General features: G+C 40.2%; 1 protein-coding gene and 1 long non-coding RNA gene across 2 annotated transcripts in view; one reads left to right on the forward strand and one right to left on the reverse strand.

Annotated features, from left to right (window-relative positions):
- Positions 1-8,448: 8,448 nt before the first annotated feature.
- On the reverse strand, positions 8,449-12,604 carry LOC132149614 (transmembrane protein 100-like). Its single transcript, XM_059559000.1, has 2 exons — positions 12,441-12,604; positions 8,449-10,399 (listed from the first exon to the last, which is right to left on the reverse strand). Exon 2 carries the CDS (start codon positions 10,344-10,346, stop codon positions 9,894-9,896), a length of 453 nt encoding a protein of 150 aa, XP_059414983.1. The 5' UTR covers positions 10,347-10,399; positions 12,441-12,604; the 3' UTR covers positions 8,449-9,893.
- A 2,322-nt stretch (positions 12,605-14,926) lies between these two features.
- The window catches only part of LOC132149623 (uncharacterized), a 63,746-nt gene continuing 61,444 nt past the window's right edge, over positions 14,927-17,228 (forward strand). The window contains exons 1-2 of the long non-coding RNA XR_009435044.1: positions 14,927-14,980; positions 16,385-16,502. This is a non-coding gene — a long non-coding RNA (uncharacterized LOC132149623). The remainder of the gene's footprint in view (positions 14,981-16,384; positions 16,503-17,228) is intronic.

Consider the following 17,228-nt stretch of genomic DNA (forward strand, 5'->3'; position numbering starts at 1 on the left):
TAATGTTTTCTTGTAATTCTTTTGTAATTTGAGATTACAATCTGTGATCAACTCAGATGTGGCTCTTTTTGTGTATTTTTCTCAGTTGAATTGTTGTGGTTTGTTTAAGCATCAACTTTGTCTCATAAACATTTTAAGGAGAGATAAAGATAGGATTTTTTAAGATAGGATTTTTCAATGTACAGAATTTGAGGAGAAATAGTTGAGAACTTGGTTCCCTGTCTGTCGGTCACTACGAGTTATGTCGAACGACATATGGGGTCTCACTTGGGAGGCCAATCATCTCTGAGTTTAAGAGAAAACGCCAATGAAAATTGGCTAGTGGATTTAACATACCTGAGCCACTCCCCGTGCCAACGGGTATAAATAGGGCGACAGGTGCATCAACTCATTAGAGTTTTGCTTTGGAGCCGAGTAGTTGATGTATCCAGTCTCTACAAAGCCTTCATCTGTGTGTTGAAGCAGCGAGAGCTGTTCCTGGTCGGTGTGACGGCGCATTACAGTGGTGTCCCTGTGAGCAATTCCCCTGGGCGCTTCGGCTAAAAGAGCAGTTTCTAAAAGAGCAAATCACGGACGATTCGCGTCTTTTTCAAGATGCCATTTCGTCCGTGTCCTTCTGGATGGGGTCGTTTCCTATCTGCTTTTGACGGTCACGAGCGTTGTCTGCAGTGTCTGGGCGTCCAACACGCTGAGGCTGCGCTCGTGGATGATTCATGCGTCTATTGTGGGCGTGGGCAGGCAGCTTCAGGGTCCTGGACAGGACCTTGACTGCTTTGGCACATCATCTGTCTGGAGTTGCTGGCAGTGCATCTAGCCTTACAGCGGTTTTGGCCTCTGTTGCTAGACAGGCACTTGTCGGTCCGCACGGACAACACTGCGACTGTTTCGTACGTTGCATGTCTCAACTCGACCGCCATCTCCTCCTCTGGAGTCAGACGCGGCTCAAGTCGCTGCACGCTATCCACATCCCAGGGGAGCTCAATCGTGCAGCTGACGCGCTCTCACGCCAGCTCACCTTTCCCGGGGAATGGTGACTCCATCCCCAGACGGTCCAGCTGATCTGGAGTCGATTTGGGGAGGTACACCTGTTTGCTTCCCACGAGTCCTCCCACTACCAGCTGTACTATTCCCTGTCCCAGGCCCCCCTGGGCACGGATGCACTGGCACACAGCTGGCCTCGGGCAGGTATGCGTTTCCCCCATTGAGCCTGCTTGCACAGATGCTGTGCAAGGTCAGGGAGGACAAGGAAAAGGTCCTGTTGGTTGCGCCTTACTGGCCCACCCGGACCTGGTTTTTGGAACTCATTCTCCTCGTGACAGCCCATCCCTGGCGCATCCCCCTGAGGAGGGACCTTCTCTCTCAGTGGCCTGGCACCATTTGGCACCCGCGTCCAGATCTCTGGAACCTCCACGTGTGGCTTCTGGACGGGAAGGGCAGACCTAAGTGATCTGCCCCCAGCGGTGGTAGACACTATCACTCAGGCTAGAGCCCCCTCAACGAGGCAGGCCTATGCTCTGAAGTGGAGTCTGTTCATGAATTGGTGTTCTTCTCACCGAGAAGACCCCCGGAGATGCCTGGTCAGAGTCGTGCTTTCTTTCCTGCAAGAAAGGTTGGAGCGTGGGCTGTCCACCCTGAAAGTGTTTGTGGCTGCCATTGCAGCCCATCACGATGCAGTGGACGGCCGGTCTCTGGGGAGGTTCCGTTAGGTTCCTGAGGGGTGCCAGAAGGTTACATCCTCCTAGGACACCCCTGATTCCCTCCTGGGACCTCTCTATTGTCCTGGCCGGACTTCAGAGGGGTCCCTTTGAGCCGCTGGATTCTTAAGCTCCTTAAGTTCTTAAGCTTAAGTTCCTGTCTCTCAAGACAGCGCATCTGGTCGCGCTCACTTCCATCAAAAGGGTTGGGGACCTCCAAGCATTTTCGGTAAGTGAAGAGTGCCTTGTGTTCGGGCCGGCCTACTCTCACGTTGTCCTGATACCCCGGCCGGGATACGTGCCCAAGGTTCCCACCACTCCCCTCCGAGACCAGGTGGTGAACCTGCAAGCGCTGCCCCTGGAGGAGGCAGATCCAGCCTTGCCGTTGCTGTGTCCCCTAAGAGCGCTTCGCATATACGTAGACTGCACCCAGAGCTTCAGAAGCTCTGAGCAGCTCCTGGTCTGCTTTGGAGGTCAGCAGAAGGGGAAGGCTGTCTCCAAGCAGAGGTTGGCCCACTGAATAGTGGATGCCATCGCCTTGGCATACCATTCCCAAGGGGAGCCGTGCTCCCTGGGGGTGAGGGCCCACTCCACACGGAGTGTGGCCTCCTCCTATGCGCTGGCGCAAGGCACCTCTCTGGCAGACATCTTCCGAGCTGTGGGCTGGGCAACAATCAACACCTTTGCGAGGTTTTACAACCTCCGTGTAAAGCCAGTTTCTTCCCGTGTGTTGGGTAACAGGTAATTGGCGGGAAGTCGAGCTTGCCGCGCCATTCCCCCTAACACGGGGATGTGAGCGCCTTTCTTCTCCCAGTAGAGTTCCCTGGTTGGCGTACCCTGGTCGAGCATCCTCCAGCACCCTCGGCAGTCAGACTTGGCGGAGCAGTCTGTCGCCAGGCCCAGTACTGGTGTTAGCATGCCCAGGGTTCCGGTCAGCCCCTGTACTGGGCTAGGGGTTCATATGGCTTGATTCCCTATGGGTAATCCCATATGTGTATTCTTCCACGGTAAGGTTTCCCTCTTGGCAAAACCGTGTCTTCCCTTGACAGACCCGCTCTGTCAGTCTCTTCTGGCAGCTGTTCCATCCCTACTCTAAGGTAGGACCTGCCTCAGAGACCCATTCCATATGTAGTACTGCCCCCCGGGCCAGTCCATATCAGTATCTCCACGTCACCTCCCTACGGGTAGGATGTGGTCTCCGTAGCAACCTTTTCCTAAGGCTCGCTTCCCCATCGTCTTGCCAAGCTGTAAGAACAAATAGGGAAGATTTGAAGCAATCTTTCTCCGAAGGTTGAAATCCCTTCCACTAACTTTGTGTGTGAAAAGCAGCATGGCCTTCTCCAGCAGCGATCTACTCTCTCTTTGGCCCCTTCGGTACCAAGGTCAGTGAATTTGGGCTGGGGCTTTGGGAAGGTTACGACCTTAAGCATAGCTTTTGTGGCATGCCAGGGCTTGTCAACAATTGCAGCGCCACAGGGTTGTGACAGTGTTCAGGTTGTGGCGTTTTCCATAGGACCCCATATGTCGTTCGACATAACTCGTAGTGACCGACAGATAGGGAACGTCTCGGTTACGTACGTAACCCTCATTCCCTGATGGAGGGAACGGAGACGTTATGTCCCCATGCCACAACCTTGAACCGGTCGCTGTTGCCAGGACACATTCTCGGCTCCTCAGCGTAAAACCTAATGAGTGGATGCACCTGTTGCCCTATTAATACCCGTTGGCACGGGGAGTGGCTAAGGTATGTTAAATCCACTAGCCAATTTTCATTGGCGTTTTCTCTTAAACTCAGAGATGATTGGCCTCCCAAGTGAGACCCCATATGTCGTTCGACATAACGTCTCCATTCCCTCCATCAGGGAACGAGGGTTACGTACGTAACCGAGACGTTTCTGAGCACAGTTTGAGATATTAGACATCTAAACAGGACAGAGGTGGAAATAATATTATACATTATAAACACAACTCCCAAATGAGATCTCTTAAATGTATTGATTGCTTCACATTATGTTTCATGTTTTTCCTCTAGAGTAAAAAAAAATAAAAAATAAATAAATTTATCTTGACATAGACAATTAAGGGATGCTATTATAAATTAAAAATTATTAACATTTATATATGCATTAATTTTGCACTCTGCTTTTTGTTACACTCAGTGTTGTAATTGTAACCTAAAACTATATTAAAATAATAAAATAAATGAGAAAACAATTCTATTTTAAAATAATGGAATAAATCTGAAATGTATGGAAGCCTAACTTTTTTCTCAGAATTTTGTGATATAAACTTGTAATTGTTACTTTTTTTCTGTCAATTATGAGTTTATATCTTGCAATTCTGACTTCTTTGCTCAAAAATGTGAGATGTAAACTTGCAATTGCGTGTTATAAAGTCCAATTCTGAGGAAAATAGACTTACTATTATCTTACAGTTGTGATTTTATCTCGCAATTCTAAGAAAAATTGTCAGAATTAATGTTACAACTTCCAAAAATTCTAATAAAAAACAGCTAAATTATACATGGTTTAGCTTTAAATATGTATAATATGAAGGACAAAAATACACAAAAATTACTAAAAATGTAATTCAAATGAAAACTGAAAAATAGAATAAAAACTATCTCTATTCAACTATATTGAATAAACTATAGTATATAAGCATTAATAAAATAACATTGGTCTCATTTGTGTCTATTTCTATTTCTCTAAAGGACTTTCTAGAGCTTCCTGATGACATCTTACTGGGCTTCAAACATCTCTGTGTCAGGTGTCAAGACGTCTCCACTGTGTGTCTACTCGGTTGTGAGGGACGTTGGCCATCGAATCTGATGAAGTGTGTTGTGGATGCTCCTCTGATGCAAACAAACCATTGAGTTGTAGTGTCTGGTGTCAGGGAAACACATAGCAATGCAAATGCTAGCTATAAATACATCTCTAAGTCCATCTATTTTAAACCGTCATGTTGAAGTGAGCAGTTCAAGGCCATAAACAATCACCTATAGAGAATTAATTCAGTACTGATAGTTTTGTTGTTTTGTTTGCATTGTTGTGTAGTTGCTAGGGTGTTCAGGGCTGTTGTCAGGGTGTTGCTTTGATGTGTCTAAGGTGCTCTGACTGGTTGCTATGCAGGTGCTAGGGTGTTCTGGGCAGTTTCCAGGGCACTGCCATGGTTTCTGAGTGATTAGAGTGTTTGCTGTGTGGTTGCTAGGATGTTTATGGCAGTTTTCAGGGTATTAGTATGGTTTTCTGAGTGGTAAGCAACTTTGTGCATTAATATTTGAGTATGTGTTATAGGTGTGGATTTCCTAAAAGCTGAATAAAAAAATTAAATAAATAAACAATAAATTTCGCAGAACAAGAAAATGTAAAAGTTAATTGGATTTGACTTACACTTAGATTTTTTCACCTATTGGGCAATAGTAATAATGATGTTTGACTTAGCAAACAGCAATGTTCAATCTAGCTCAATCTTAAAGTCCGCGTCAACCAGAAGTTGCTGCCGACTTTATTTCAGTGTCGTGACGTATTTCCCGGTAAAATGGAATATTGAATAGAGGGAATGGTTTTATGTTTGGCTCCTCCTCTCTGTCCCTCACACATAGCAACCTAACAAGTCAAGTCAGGTCAAGTCTGGGGAAGTCGTGGCCTAGTGGTAATAAAGTTTGACTCCTAACCCTAGGGTTGTGGGTACGAATCTTGGGCCGGCAATAACACAACTTAGGTGCCCTTGAGCAAGGCATTGAACCCCCAGCTGCTCCCTGGGCGCCGCAGCATAAATGGCTGCCCACTGCTCTGGGTGTGTGTTCACAGTGTGTGTGTGTGTTCACTGCTCTGTGTATGTGTGCACTTTGGATGGGTTAAATGCAGAGCACGAATTCTGAGTATGGGTCGACATACTTGGCTGAATGTCACGTCACTTTATTGTCAATTCTTCCCCATGTACTGTACATTACATACATACAGAGAATTGAAATTGCATTACTCTCAGACCTTTGTTGTCAGACCCAGCTGGACCAGTTTGTAAATGAGTTGTGAGTGAAGTGACATTCAGCCAAGTATGGTGACCCATACTCAGAATTTGTGCTCTGCATTTAACCCATCCGAAATGCACACACACAGAGCAGTGAACACACACACACACTGTGAGCACACACCCGGAGCAGTGGGCAGCCATTTATGCCGCGGCGCCCGGGGAGCAGTTGGGGGTTCAATGCCTTGCTCAAGGGCACCTAAGTCGTGGTATTGAAGGTGGAGAGAGAACTGTACATGCACTCCCCCCACCCACAATTCCTGCCGGCCCGGGACTCGAACTCACAACCTTTCGATTGGGAGTCCGACTCTCTAACCATTAGGCCACGACTTCCCATTGTTGAGGGATGATTGTGTTGAACGCTGAACTGAAATCTATAAACAGCATTCTGACATATGAGTCTTTTTTCTCTAGATGTGTGAGTGCTGAGTGGATGGACTCTCAGTACACACCCAGTAATGTTCAGCTCACTTCAGCAGGGAGATGTTGCTGTCACAGGTCAGTGGTGGGGGCTTGTAGTCTGTAAAGGTCTGTATTCCCTGCCATAGGCTCCGAGTGTTTCTGATGTCGCTGAATCGATTAGCTATCCTCCTGGAATAGCCTCTCTGATGTCGTGGGATAGATTGGCCCTTGCTGTCCTCAGGCCCACCTCATCTTCAGTTCTGAAGCCAGCGTTCACCGTCTTCAAGATTATGTAGACTTCCCTTGTCATCAACGGCTTCTGGTTGGCCTGGACAGTGATGGTCTTTGTTACTGTTGCATCATCAGTACACTTGGTGATGTAGGCAGTGACAGTCTCAGAGTACTCTTGGAGGCCTGTGGTGTTATTGTATGTGGCAGCCTGCTTAAACATATTCCAGTCAGTGTTGTCAAAATAGTCTTTGATGACACTTCTGGCCACACTTGTATCAGTTTTTGAACTGATTTGGCGACTTTAACGAGCAGTCTGTATGCAGGCATTAGCATGACAGTGATGTGGCCTGAAGCACCGAGGTGGGGTAAGGGGAGGGCCTTGTAAGCTCTTTCTGGGTGGTCTAAACAAAATCCAAAATGTGTTTACCTCGTGTTGGAGAGTTAATGTGTTGGTGTATTTTTGGGAACACACTCTTTAAGTCTGGGTGGTTAAAATCCCCAGCCAAGATGAGAAAAGCATCAGGGTGAGCTGGTACAGTTAATTCAGTGCCCCACTCCTGTTGTGGCTGTTGGAGCAGGGAGGAATGTAAACAGCAACATCAGTATGGCTGAATATTCCCTCAACAGATAGAACGGCTGGCACTTATTAATACGGTTGGAGAGGCGTGTTTAAGGATATACTGCCCAAGCCGTCAAACTGATGTCAGCAGAAAAGGAATGCCACTCCAGAGCGGAAGTAAATGTTCAGATTTTGATCAAAGATTACAAAGACAAACTGTTTTTTTTCAGCGCATTAACTTGCATGGATTAACTGTTTACATCAAGACTAGCAATGTGCGCTAGTACAGTAAATAAAGTCAGTTTTGATTTCAAGCGGACTTTAAGTCATTAAAAAAAAATCTGCATTTCAAATTCTCAGCCACATATGCACTGAAGTTTAGAAACATCTGATTGCATTCACATGCACATAATGAGAAAAGCTCACACGAGACAGCTCTTTGCATTCAGCTGGCGTCTTTCGACCAAACCCAAACTGCACGACTTCAAACAAACAGCACAAGTAAATGGATAAATAATTAAAGCCAGCCTGCTCTAAACCAGCTGCAGACATGAAATGACTCAAACACCACTCATTCAGTCAGAACTTAAAGCATAACAGTTTGTTTTAAAATTCAGCATTTAATAAAATTCAACTATAACTGTGTATTCAGCTTTAATACATCAATTGCTATTAAGTTTTACAGTCTACAACTGAATTTCAAATGAGTTTTGAAACCATTGATATAAAACATTATTTTCACAGGCGTTTATTAAAAATAGTTCTGTCAACATCTAACAGATATAAAATTTCCACAGACATATTTGAAGAAATGACAATTACAAGCATAAACTGAATTGTTAAGATGCGTTTTCATTCATTAAAAAAAATAAGCACCTGAAATCAATAATTCACAATTTCCATGATTATATACACAAAAATGACATAATACTGTCATCTTCACATACTGTAACACAGTCATAAATCAATGCTCAAGTAAGAGCATCTTTGTCTGTCCTCATAGTCTGAAATACATAACAAATTCAATAAAAGAACATAATAATGTCTGGTTTTCCAGCCCATTGTTGTTTATATATCATAATATTAGTGATATAAGTACCGTACATTCACAAAAGTGACATATAAAGTATCTGGGTGTCAGAAAGACACTCTTGATGAAGAATAAGTCATTGTTCTTCATTTCCTCATTTTCCTCCCTTTTCCTTTATGTCTCAAAGCTGTCGTACCATTAATTCACCCGGACAGGGAGCAGCCATGGATTAATATGGCACTTCCCATCTCTGGGGTTTGCACAGCGGTTACTTGACTTAATTTTGATGCGTTCGCCCTTGGCCCACGTCCCAGCTAACCGTACAGCCCTGTCTGACAGGCAAAAGAGACAGAGAGAAAGAAAACAAAGAAAAATAAAAGAAAGAATGTGCTTACGCACCACATTAAAGATTGGCTAACACTGTGGCTCATCAGAAACTACTGAAGTCTGTGGATGAGGATGCTTAAATAAGCACAAAAAAAAAACTATATTATTTTTGGTCTTGTTTTCCATATCAGATATCTAAACATTCTTAAAACAGAATAATTTAAGATATTAAAGGGATAGTTCAGCCAAAAATAAACATTCATGTCATCACAAACTTTCTTTATGCTGCAGAATGTAAAAAAAAAAAAATTTGAAGAATGTTGGTAGCCATACTGTTTCTGTTCCCATTGACTTCCATTGTATGGACAAAAAATAAAGTGGAAGTCAATGGGGAAAAAATTGATAACGCTGAAATTTCAAAAAAGTTTAAAAAAATCTGAAAATTCCAAACAGTTTTGGTTCCCATTGACTTCCATTGTATGCACAGTTATATTTATTTAAAACATATTCTCATTTGTTCCACAGAAGAAAGAAATGCTTTAAGGTTTAAGATCTGAGGTCTGAGACGTGAAATTATAAAATCTGGTTTTCTGGAAAATGTAACAAAATAGAGTGAGTATATGCATAAAATAAGAGAGAAACATATCTGTCCGTGGGGTGAAAAAATAAATATGAATTCAAAGGGAAAATAAGAATAAAGAGAATATCGTTTTTTTTTTTTGAAGGCAAGACGTATGCTATGTGGTTGCTAGGTTGTTCTGGTTAGTTGCCAGGGTGTTGCTTTGATGTGTCTACGGTGTTCTAAGTTGTTGTTAGGGTGTTGCTATGCAGTTGCTAAAGTGTTACAGGTAGACTCCAGAGTGTTTAAGTGAGTTTTTGCTTAAAACAGAAAAAATAAAAATAAAGGAAAAACAAAAATCTGTCAGTTGTCTGGTTTAGAAAAATAAGCGTAATTCAAAGGGAAACCAAAATTATTTTAGCTCATTGACAGATCATTTTCTTGTTTTAGGCATACATCGTAATGGAATACAAGACAAAAATACTAATTAAGAGCTGCATTCCAGTTGCTAGGGAGTTGCTGTGCTGTTGCTAGGGAGTTCTGAGTAATTGTTAGGGTGTCGCTGTTGTAAGTGGTTCTAAGGGCATTATGGGTGATTGCCATGACACTGCTTTGTTGTGTTTTGAGTGTTTTTCTGTGTTGGGTTTCACACTGTAGTGTCAGCGATCGACACAAACCTATAACCCGGTGTTTGAGAAGTAGCTACAGTGATGCATGAGCGAGTACACACTAGGACATGAGAGCTGTTTTAAGCAGATCGTTTTGTTGCAGTGCAGCTGTGTCTGAACATCTGGACGCAGGCAGCTGCGAGTCTGTCTCGGTTAACTGTCCCGAGCGCTCATTCCCACAGCCGTTCGTGCAAGACTTGGACTCCAAATGACATCATCGGCGCACGTTGACAGCGGGACATTTTAGCTTCACTTTTCTACAGTGAAAGGAAGCAGCGATGAGTCGTCCATCTTTTTTTTACACTCTGTAGCAAAACATCTGGACGTCATCCCAAATGTGATGCACTGACTTGTTCACCATGAAGGTTACTGAGTTCGTGCTTGTGTCGAATCAGGCAAAGATGCTCCTCTGATGGGCCACCAGTGCTGTCTGACTCTCTCGTCTCCTCTCTTTCTTTCTCTCCATCCCCACCTTCCAGCAAACCCCGCTCAGCACAAGCAGCACCAGCCCGGCCGAGAGCAGCACCAGTCCGAAGTATGATATGGTGGAGCCGTGCGAGTTGAAGCTGTAAGCGACAGCCGTCACCACGATCCCTGCGATCAGGACCACCACGCCGAAGGGCACGGTGCAGCGGTAGCAGGACAGCTCTGCTCCGCCGGTGGCCGCCGTCAGCTGCCCCTCGTTGACCAGGGGAATGGTGACGGCCAGCAGCTGCAGTTGAGGAGGTTCGTTGTTGTTGGTTTTCTCTTGCAACATTCGCTCGGGAGCTCCGGGGATGGTCATGGTGTCTTTGACCAGCTCGGTGGGCATCGCAGAGTCCAGGGTCTGTGTGTTTTGAGGCATCAGCCGCAGTCTCTACTGTGCCGGTTCACTGTGTTTCCTCACCGTTTCCACACCTAGAGGAAAAACAGAACATTTATTTACAGAGGCATGATAAAGAGAAACACTGCTTTTTAGTTTCTAATTGATTTATAAAAAAATCTGTCATCATGTTCTTTCTTGGTTTGTTTTTTGAAGAAGAAGAACCCCATTGTTGTTGTTTATACTGTCTAAATCACTATAAAGAAGTAACTTAACTTACTTAAGAACTAACCCTAAACGAAACATGGCAAATTAGAAAAACTGTCAGAGAAATTTCTAGTTCTACTTAATTGATTTAATTGAACCACTAAAATGACTTAATTTTAAACAAAAATCAACTTTAATTAAAGATATTTATATTGAAATATTTCTAAAAGGAACAACAATTAAAAAATAATAAAGACAAAACCATGACAAAATTACCAAAATATGAAAATATAAAGAAATCTAAGCTAATTCAAAATATCAATAAATACTATAACAACATAAATAATACTAAAAAACAACGCTCCCGGGGTGATTGCTATGGCACTAGCGAGTTGCTATAGTTACTAGCTCTTGGTGTTTATGTGTGTGTGTGTGTGTGTGTGTGTTGCTAGGCTGGTTGCTAAGGTTTGTTTGTTTATGGGATGTATGATGAGTTACACACTGATCTAAACAAACCTCTAACTCGATGTTTGAGAAGAGCGATGTGTGAGCGAATAAAAGCTTGGATGTTGTTTTGGTTTTCAGATGGGAAGAGCCACATGGAGTGTCGTCTGAATGACGCAGAGAGAGCTGCCACATTCCCTGGAGAGCTCTCCGTATGGCATTACAGACCGGCCCCCGAAACACGAGCGCCGTATGAATTAACAGCCATTTCACAAGGGGCTTTTTCTTAAGACGGTCAGCAGATCTGCCAAACGCCCGCGACTCTCTTCGCTCTGACCCATACACATTACAGCTGCAACATTTGGCCTGGATTTCAACCCTCATGTGCCGTTTAGATTCACTTTTTTTCACTTCACTTTTACATTTAGATCTTCTTCAGTGACCCACTACACTGCAATACACAATATAAATCAGTTTACTAATTTTAACTAATTTTTTAAGGTATAAAAGATTAAGTAAAGCCAGCTTAATATAATTGAATTTAAAATGACTTATATAGTAAATTATATTATAAAAAAGGTAGAAAGAGATGGATATCATTGCATATTAGTTTTTAGCCTGTACTGAACATGCACTTTTCAGAAAACTGCTATCCAGAGTAGAAACGTTGCTTCTTTATAATTATATATTATATATTTATATATATTAAATTATATATTAAATATTATATATTTTTTTAAGTTGAAATATTGCTTATTATCAGCTCTCATAAAAATAGAAAAAGTCATAAAATATCAGTCTGATACTTCAATGAAGTAGTACGTTTTTTTGTTTGTTCATAATGCTATAGTAATTACTTTGTTAAAACGTCTGTTTTCACTTAAAATACAGTTTTTATCATTATATTTTTATTGCATCTACATTTAAATCTGATTTGGCTTTCTTTTTGAAAAAGGTCAATATTAGTTTAAATGTATTTGTGCAGGTTTGCATATGTATTTTATATAGTAATAGAATTGACTATATATGTTAAAACTTGTATTTTGGTCACTTAAAATAATGTTTTTATCATTATATAGTCATTGCATTTACATTAAAATGGTAAAAATATGTTTTTGATACTCGTTCACCAATTATACAATGAAACAAAATGGTTATACAGTTTTCCATCGAATTGCTAAATTTCACTAATAATTATAAAGAAATGTTAAATGACACTGAATTAAAAATGCAGTTTTTAACTAGAAAGACTGAAATAGTATTTTCTTGTGAAACACTCCAATAATCTTAGCTTTATTTACAATGTTTTTATGGTGTACGTCAGAAAATGCATGCAAGAAGGCTGCAGATACATGAGCAGCACACTTACAGATATACAAACTAATTGTTACTCATTAAAATCCTAAGTGTGCGTGTGAATTAATGATGCATGGTGAGTTTGCTGCATGCATGAAGGTAACTGGAGAGCGGGATCAAGTCATTCACCTCACACGTGTTTTCCATCCTGTCCTCTAAAGATCCTGTTCAGCAAACTGAAGAAGTGAAAGTCCTGTTATACTCCAAACGCAGTCCGCTGGTGAAGCTCTCCTGTGAGAGACTGAGTGTGTGTGTGTGTGTGTGGCACTCATTCACTAGATGTGTGTCTGTGTTTCTCCTCCTCCATGTGAACTAACACTGCTTCAGTCTGAACTCAGGGGAGGAGCGTAAGCGGCAGGTTTAACCATCTAATGGAGTCTTTTACAAACCATTTAATCTTATCTTATTATATATTCTTATGGCTGGTCACAAAATAAAGTTTATTGAGAGCAAATAAAACTATATCAGTCTGGTAGATGTATATTGATTTTGGTAAAAAAAAAAAAAGTTCACCCAAAATTTTAAATATGCAGACAATTTACAAACACGCAGCTTTTCACTTCTGAAGATATTAACTGATGGACTGGAGTGCTGTGGATTACTTGTGGATTATTGTGATGTTTTTATCAGCTGTTTGGACTCTCATTCTGACGGCACCCATTCACTGCAGAGCATCCGTTGGTGAGCAAGTGATGTAATGCTACATTTCTCCAAATCTGATGAAGAAACAAACTCATCTACATCTTGGATGGACTGAAGGTGAGTACATCAAATTAAAATTTTTAGGTGAACTTTTCCTTTAAAGTTATTGCTTTAAATATAAATTTAACACAACACTACATTATTACAAATAACTGTACTGAGTTTATTTTTCCCATATTTTTCTTGTCTATTGTTAGATGTTTAAACGCTTAGCTTTAAAATAGTAAAGTGTGCTTGTGTATTATTATTTGCATATCCAACACATGTTTTTCCTTTAATAGTGTTTTAAAAGCATCCCAAAATGAAGATGGCTGATGATGTATGTTTTTGGTTCTGGTTTTAGTGCATTAAAATCAACATCAACTGCATTTCACACTTTTACAAAGGCAGCCGAACAACCAACATTTTCTAATCAAATTTACATTTATTTATGTGGAAGACACTTTTAGCCAAAGCAACTTTTGTAGGTATACATGTATAGTTACATTTATTGGAGAATAAATGAAAATAAATGGCATTTAAAAGGACATATTAAAATATTTATTGATATAAATGCACATGCAATATTCATTTCAATATCTGACATGATAGATACACAAACACTCCTGTGTGTTTGTGAACATACATTTGAATGTGTCTGCGATTTGCCCTCTGCTCTCAAACACACACATGTGAGACTCGAGCATCCTTCTTTTTTCTTGTAATGCGATACAGGGTGTTGTCTACAGTCTTCCTTCCTGGAGGAAATCTTTGCTCAGATGCACCACACGGTGAGGGTCATCGCTCGGATCTGTCTGACTGACAGCACGGACCACGGAGAGTTTCGTCATTTGGCTCCAAGTTCTGCAGCACTGAAGGAAGTGCTTGAGTTCATACAATGCAGATCTTGCCAAACTGTTCTTTGATAATCTTTGACACAATCTTTGATGTTCTTTAGTTTAAACTGCATTTTTGGCTGTATAGTATAGTGTATACTTGAGTTTATATACAGTATGGTTCGGTCTCTTTGGAAATTCACAACTGTTGTCACACGCTGTCCGTTTCTGATTTATTAACAGGCCTGTTATGAATGCAGTGGAGTATAAATATTTGAGCTGGTCTGGAGATATCGAGTATCATCTGGTAACAAAGGTTAAAGTTTTGGGTTACTAACTGTGGCTCATAAACTACTGCTCTAAGACAAACGTCTCTGTTCCTCGTGTCGGTGTCCTGCTCACAAAATATAATTAATATAATTTATAGATGTTCATAATACAATTTGGGGGAAAATGCTGCATAACCACATACAAAGTAAATTAAATACTGAATAGAATAAAATCTAAATATATCTAGATATATACATCTAAAATAAAATGTTCAATATATATAATTTTTTAAATAAATAATTTATATATCAGTGTTTATTTTGAGATTATGGCCCGTTTACTGTACATTATGCCCTAATTGTGGTACAACACACACACACACAGGTTTGTTTTTGTGAACTGCGGGGACATAGGCGTAATGTTTTTTACAAACCTTATATATTTTCTGTTGCCCTACACCTAAACCTACCCCTTACAGGAAACTAAAAAAAAAAAAAACTTCGGAATGATTTATGAGCATTTTGAAATATGGATTAGTGATTTTGAAATGTATGTATTAGAAATAGGCCTATATTATAAGATATTTCATACTTTATATATTATATTGTATATTATATATACGACAAAAGCTTACACTGGATGCTCATATATCTACATATATAAAATACGGAAATAAAATATCGATTCCCTATCAAAATCATGTGAGTGTAAATCGTGCAGTGAGCACGTGGCGAGCGATCAGCTGCGCTCTGACGTCATCTCGCGCGCACACATGACTCTCGTGGAAGCAGCAACATGTCTCTGCTCTTCAGCGACGAGGATGTCCAGGGGGGGGGGGGAGCTCTTCACTGAGACCATGGACGATACAGACTATATAACAAGGTCAATATAGCATGACAGAACACGCGGTCAAAACAGTGCAGCAAATAAAGGAGGTTTCGGTTTTACAATCTATTATATAACATCACAGGCCTACATAACATAGCATAACATAAGATAGCTACTAAGATAATGCAGTGGTTGTGATTATTATTTTAAGCCAATTGCAGCACAAACTGTTCAAATGGCATATATTATTCTATATAATATTAAACAACATATACAATATAATACAATTATATATTATGTAAGCTTTAAACTACTGCAAACTAGACCTAGACCTACTGCAGCTAAAACTAAAACATAGTATTTGTTACTTGTATTAAAGGAAAAGTTAACTAAAAAGTACAATTTGATTTCAGCTAGTTGCCAAGGCAGCATTAAACAATTTTTATTTAGTTTTACTTTATATACTAAACTGAAATGTGTTTACTAAAACAGATATAAAAAAATAATAAAACTATAAAAACTGATAAAAAAAGTAACTAATATTAAAATAAATGGAATGGAATTCTAAATGTCAATACAGATGATCTCAGTGATACGTCAATAACATTGTGTTGTATAAAATAAAATGCATACTAGAGGAGGCCGGGGCTAGTTGTCACATGTTTTCATAATTCATGTATTTTAATAGGCTTTTTAATATTTTGAATCAAAAGTCCAAAGGTACATCTGTTGTCTCTAGCAGTTGTTGATTTGAATCAACATACACATCTAGTATTTTGCCAGTTCTTCAAATCGTCTTATTTTGTTAATCATTCTGTTATTAATTATGATTGATGTTTTTAAGTTTCTGAATTATTCCACTCATTTATTTTTTTATCCCCATTTATCCTTCCACAGTTTTCCTGTATTACTTTATAATTCATAATGGACTTATTGTTTTATGCGCTGTTAAATGACAGGTTTCATTGTGACAACTTTCCCCATTTCAGAAATTGGCTTTTTAAAATAAATGAACTCTGACAAATATTCGCTGAAGTTGAAAAAGTAAGTAAACAAACAAGTATATAAAATATGTACATAATGAAATGGCTGAATCTAGCTAGTGACAGGGCAAAACATTTCTGTTATATAATACTTAACACAATATGTGTTATGCATCTGTTGCATAGCATTTTCTAAAATACATACGTAACATACAAACATTGAAATGTCTTCCATGCTCACCCATATATCCAGATGTTAGTGATTTATAAGCAAAAACATATAAGCAAAAGCAAGCATGACTGATGCATTCAAGAGATCCTGTCTGCATGCATCGGGATCAGTTTCCCCTCTCGTGCATCCATAACAGCGCACATATGAGTCGTATATCATGATTCTTGATCAGCATTACGGGCTCTGGAGATGTGATCTGGATCGTGTTTGTGATGCATTTGTCTTTCTTGTCATGTTCTGCAGGATACAGGTTTGTATGAGTACAAAGTGTTGGGTTCTCTGGCCAGCTGTGCTCCAGGTCTCTGCGCAGATGTTTACATGGATCTGAACTACAGGAGACAGTGGGACTCGTATGTCAAAGGTAATTATTAGTGGGACTTGTTGATCTTTCACAGCCAAGCATCTTCATGAAATCATCATTCAGTGCTGGGTAGATTACTTACAAAGTGTAATTAGTTTTTTATTCCAAATGTCAAAGTTTAGTTAATAACGTAATCCCTTACATTACACATTTAAGGAAATATAATCAGACTGTTTAATTGTAATATGTAATCATGCAATCAATAAAAAGTAACAGTAAGCTGATAACCAGTAATTTACAGTGCAATATAATCTTATTACAAGTACTTAATTTTTGCAGTCTGATTATGTAATCCAGATTACATGCTTCCCAGAACTTCCATCACGCCTCAGAGTTTAGTTAGTTTGCATCTCATTTTAAGTGGTAAGGCAGATTTAGACAGATTCCTCTGGTTGAAGAAGAGGTTATAGTTGATGACACACCCATTTCTAGAGCTGAACAGCTCAAATTGGCTTTTGTTATGGGTAAAAAAAGACAATAAATGTGAATGCATTATCATAATTTCCACATTTGGCTTTATGGAGCTCAAATAAACAGTCACCCACTTGAAATGCATCATCGGACTTGATTATTTCTAAACTTTTCTCATGTGTTTTTTTTTTTTCGTATATTGAAGTTCCTTCTGTTGCTGGTGGTCAAATGCATTCAGATATGCAGGTATTTGGTCTTAAATGTGTCATAGTTTAGTGTTTAGACTGATCCAGTGCTGTGTTTATTCAGTAGTTT

This window comes from Carassius carassius, chromosome 9, assembly GCF_963082965.1.
Source record: "Carassius carassius chromosome 9, fCarCar2.1, whole genome shotgun sequence".
Lineage (NCBI taxonomy): Eukaryota > Metazoa > Chordata > Actinopteri > Cypriniformes > Cyprinidae > Carassius > Carassius carassius.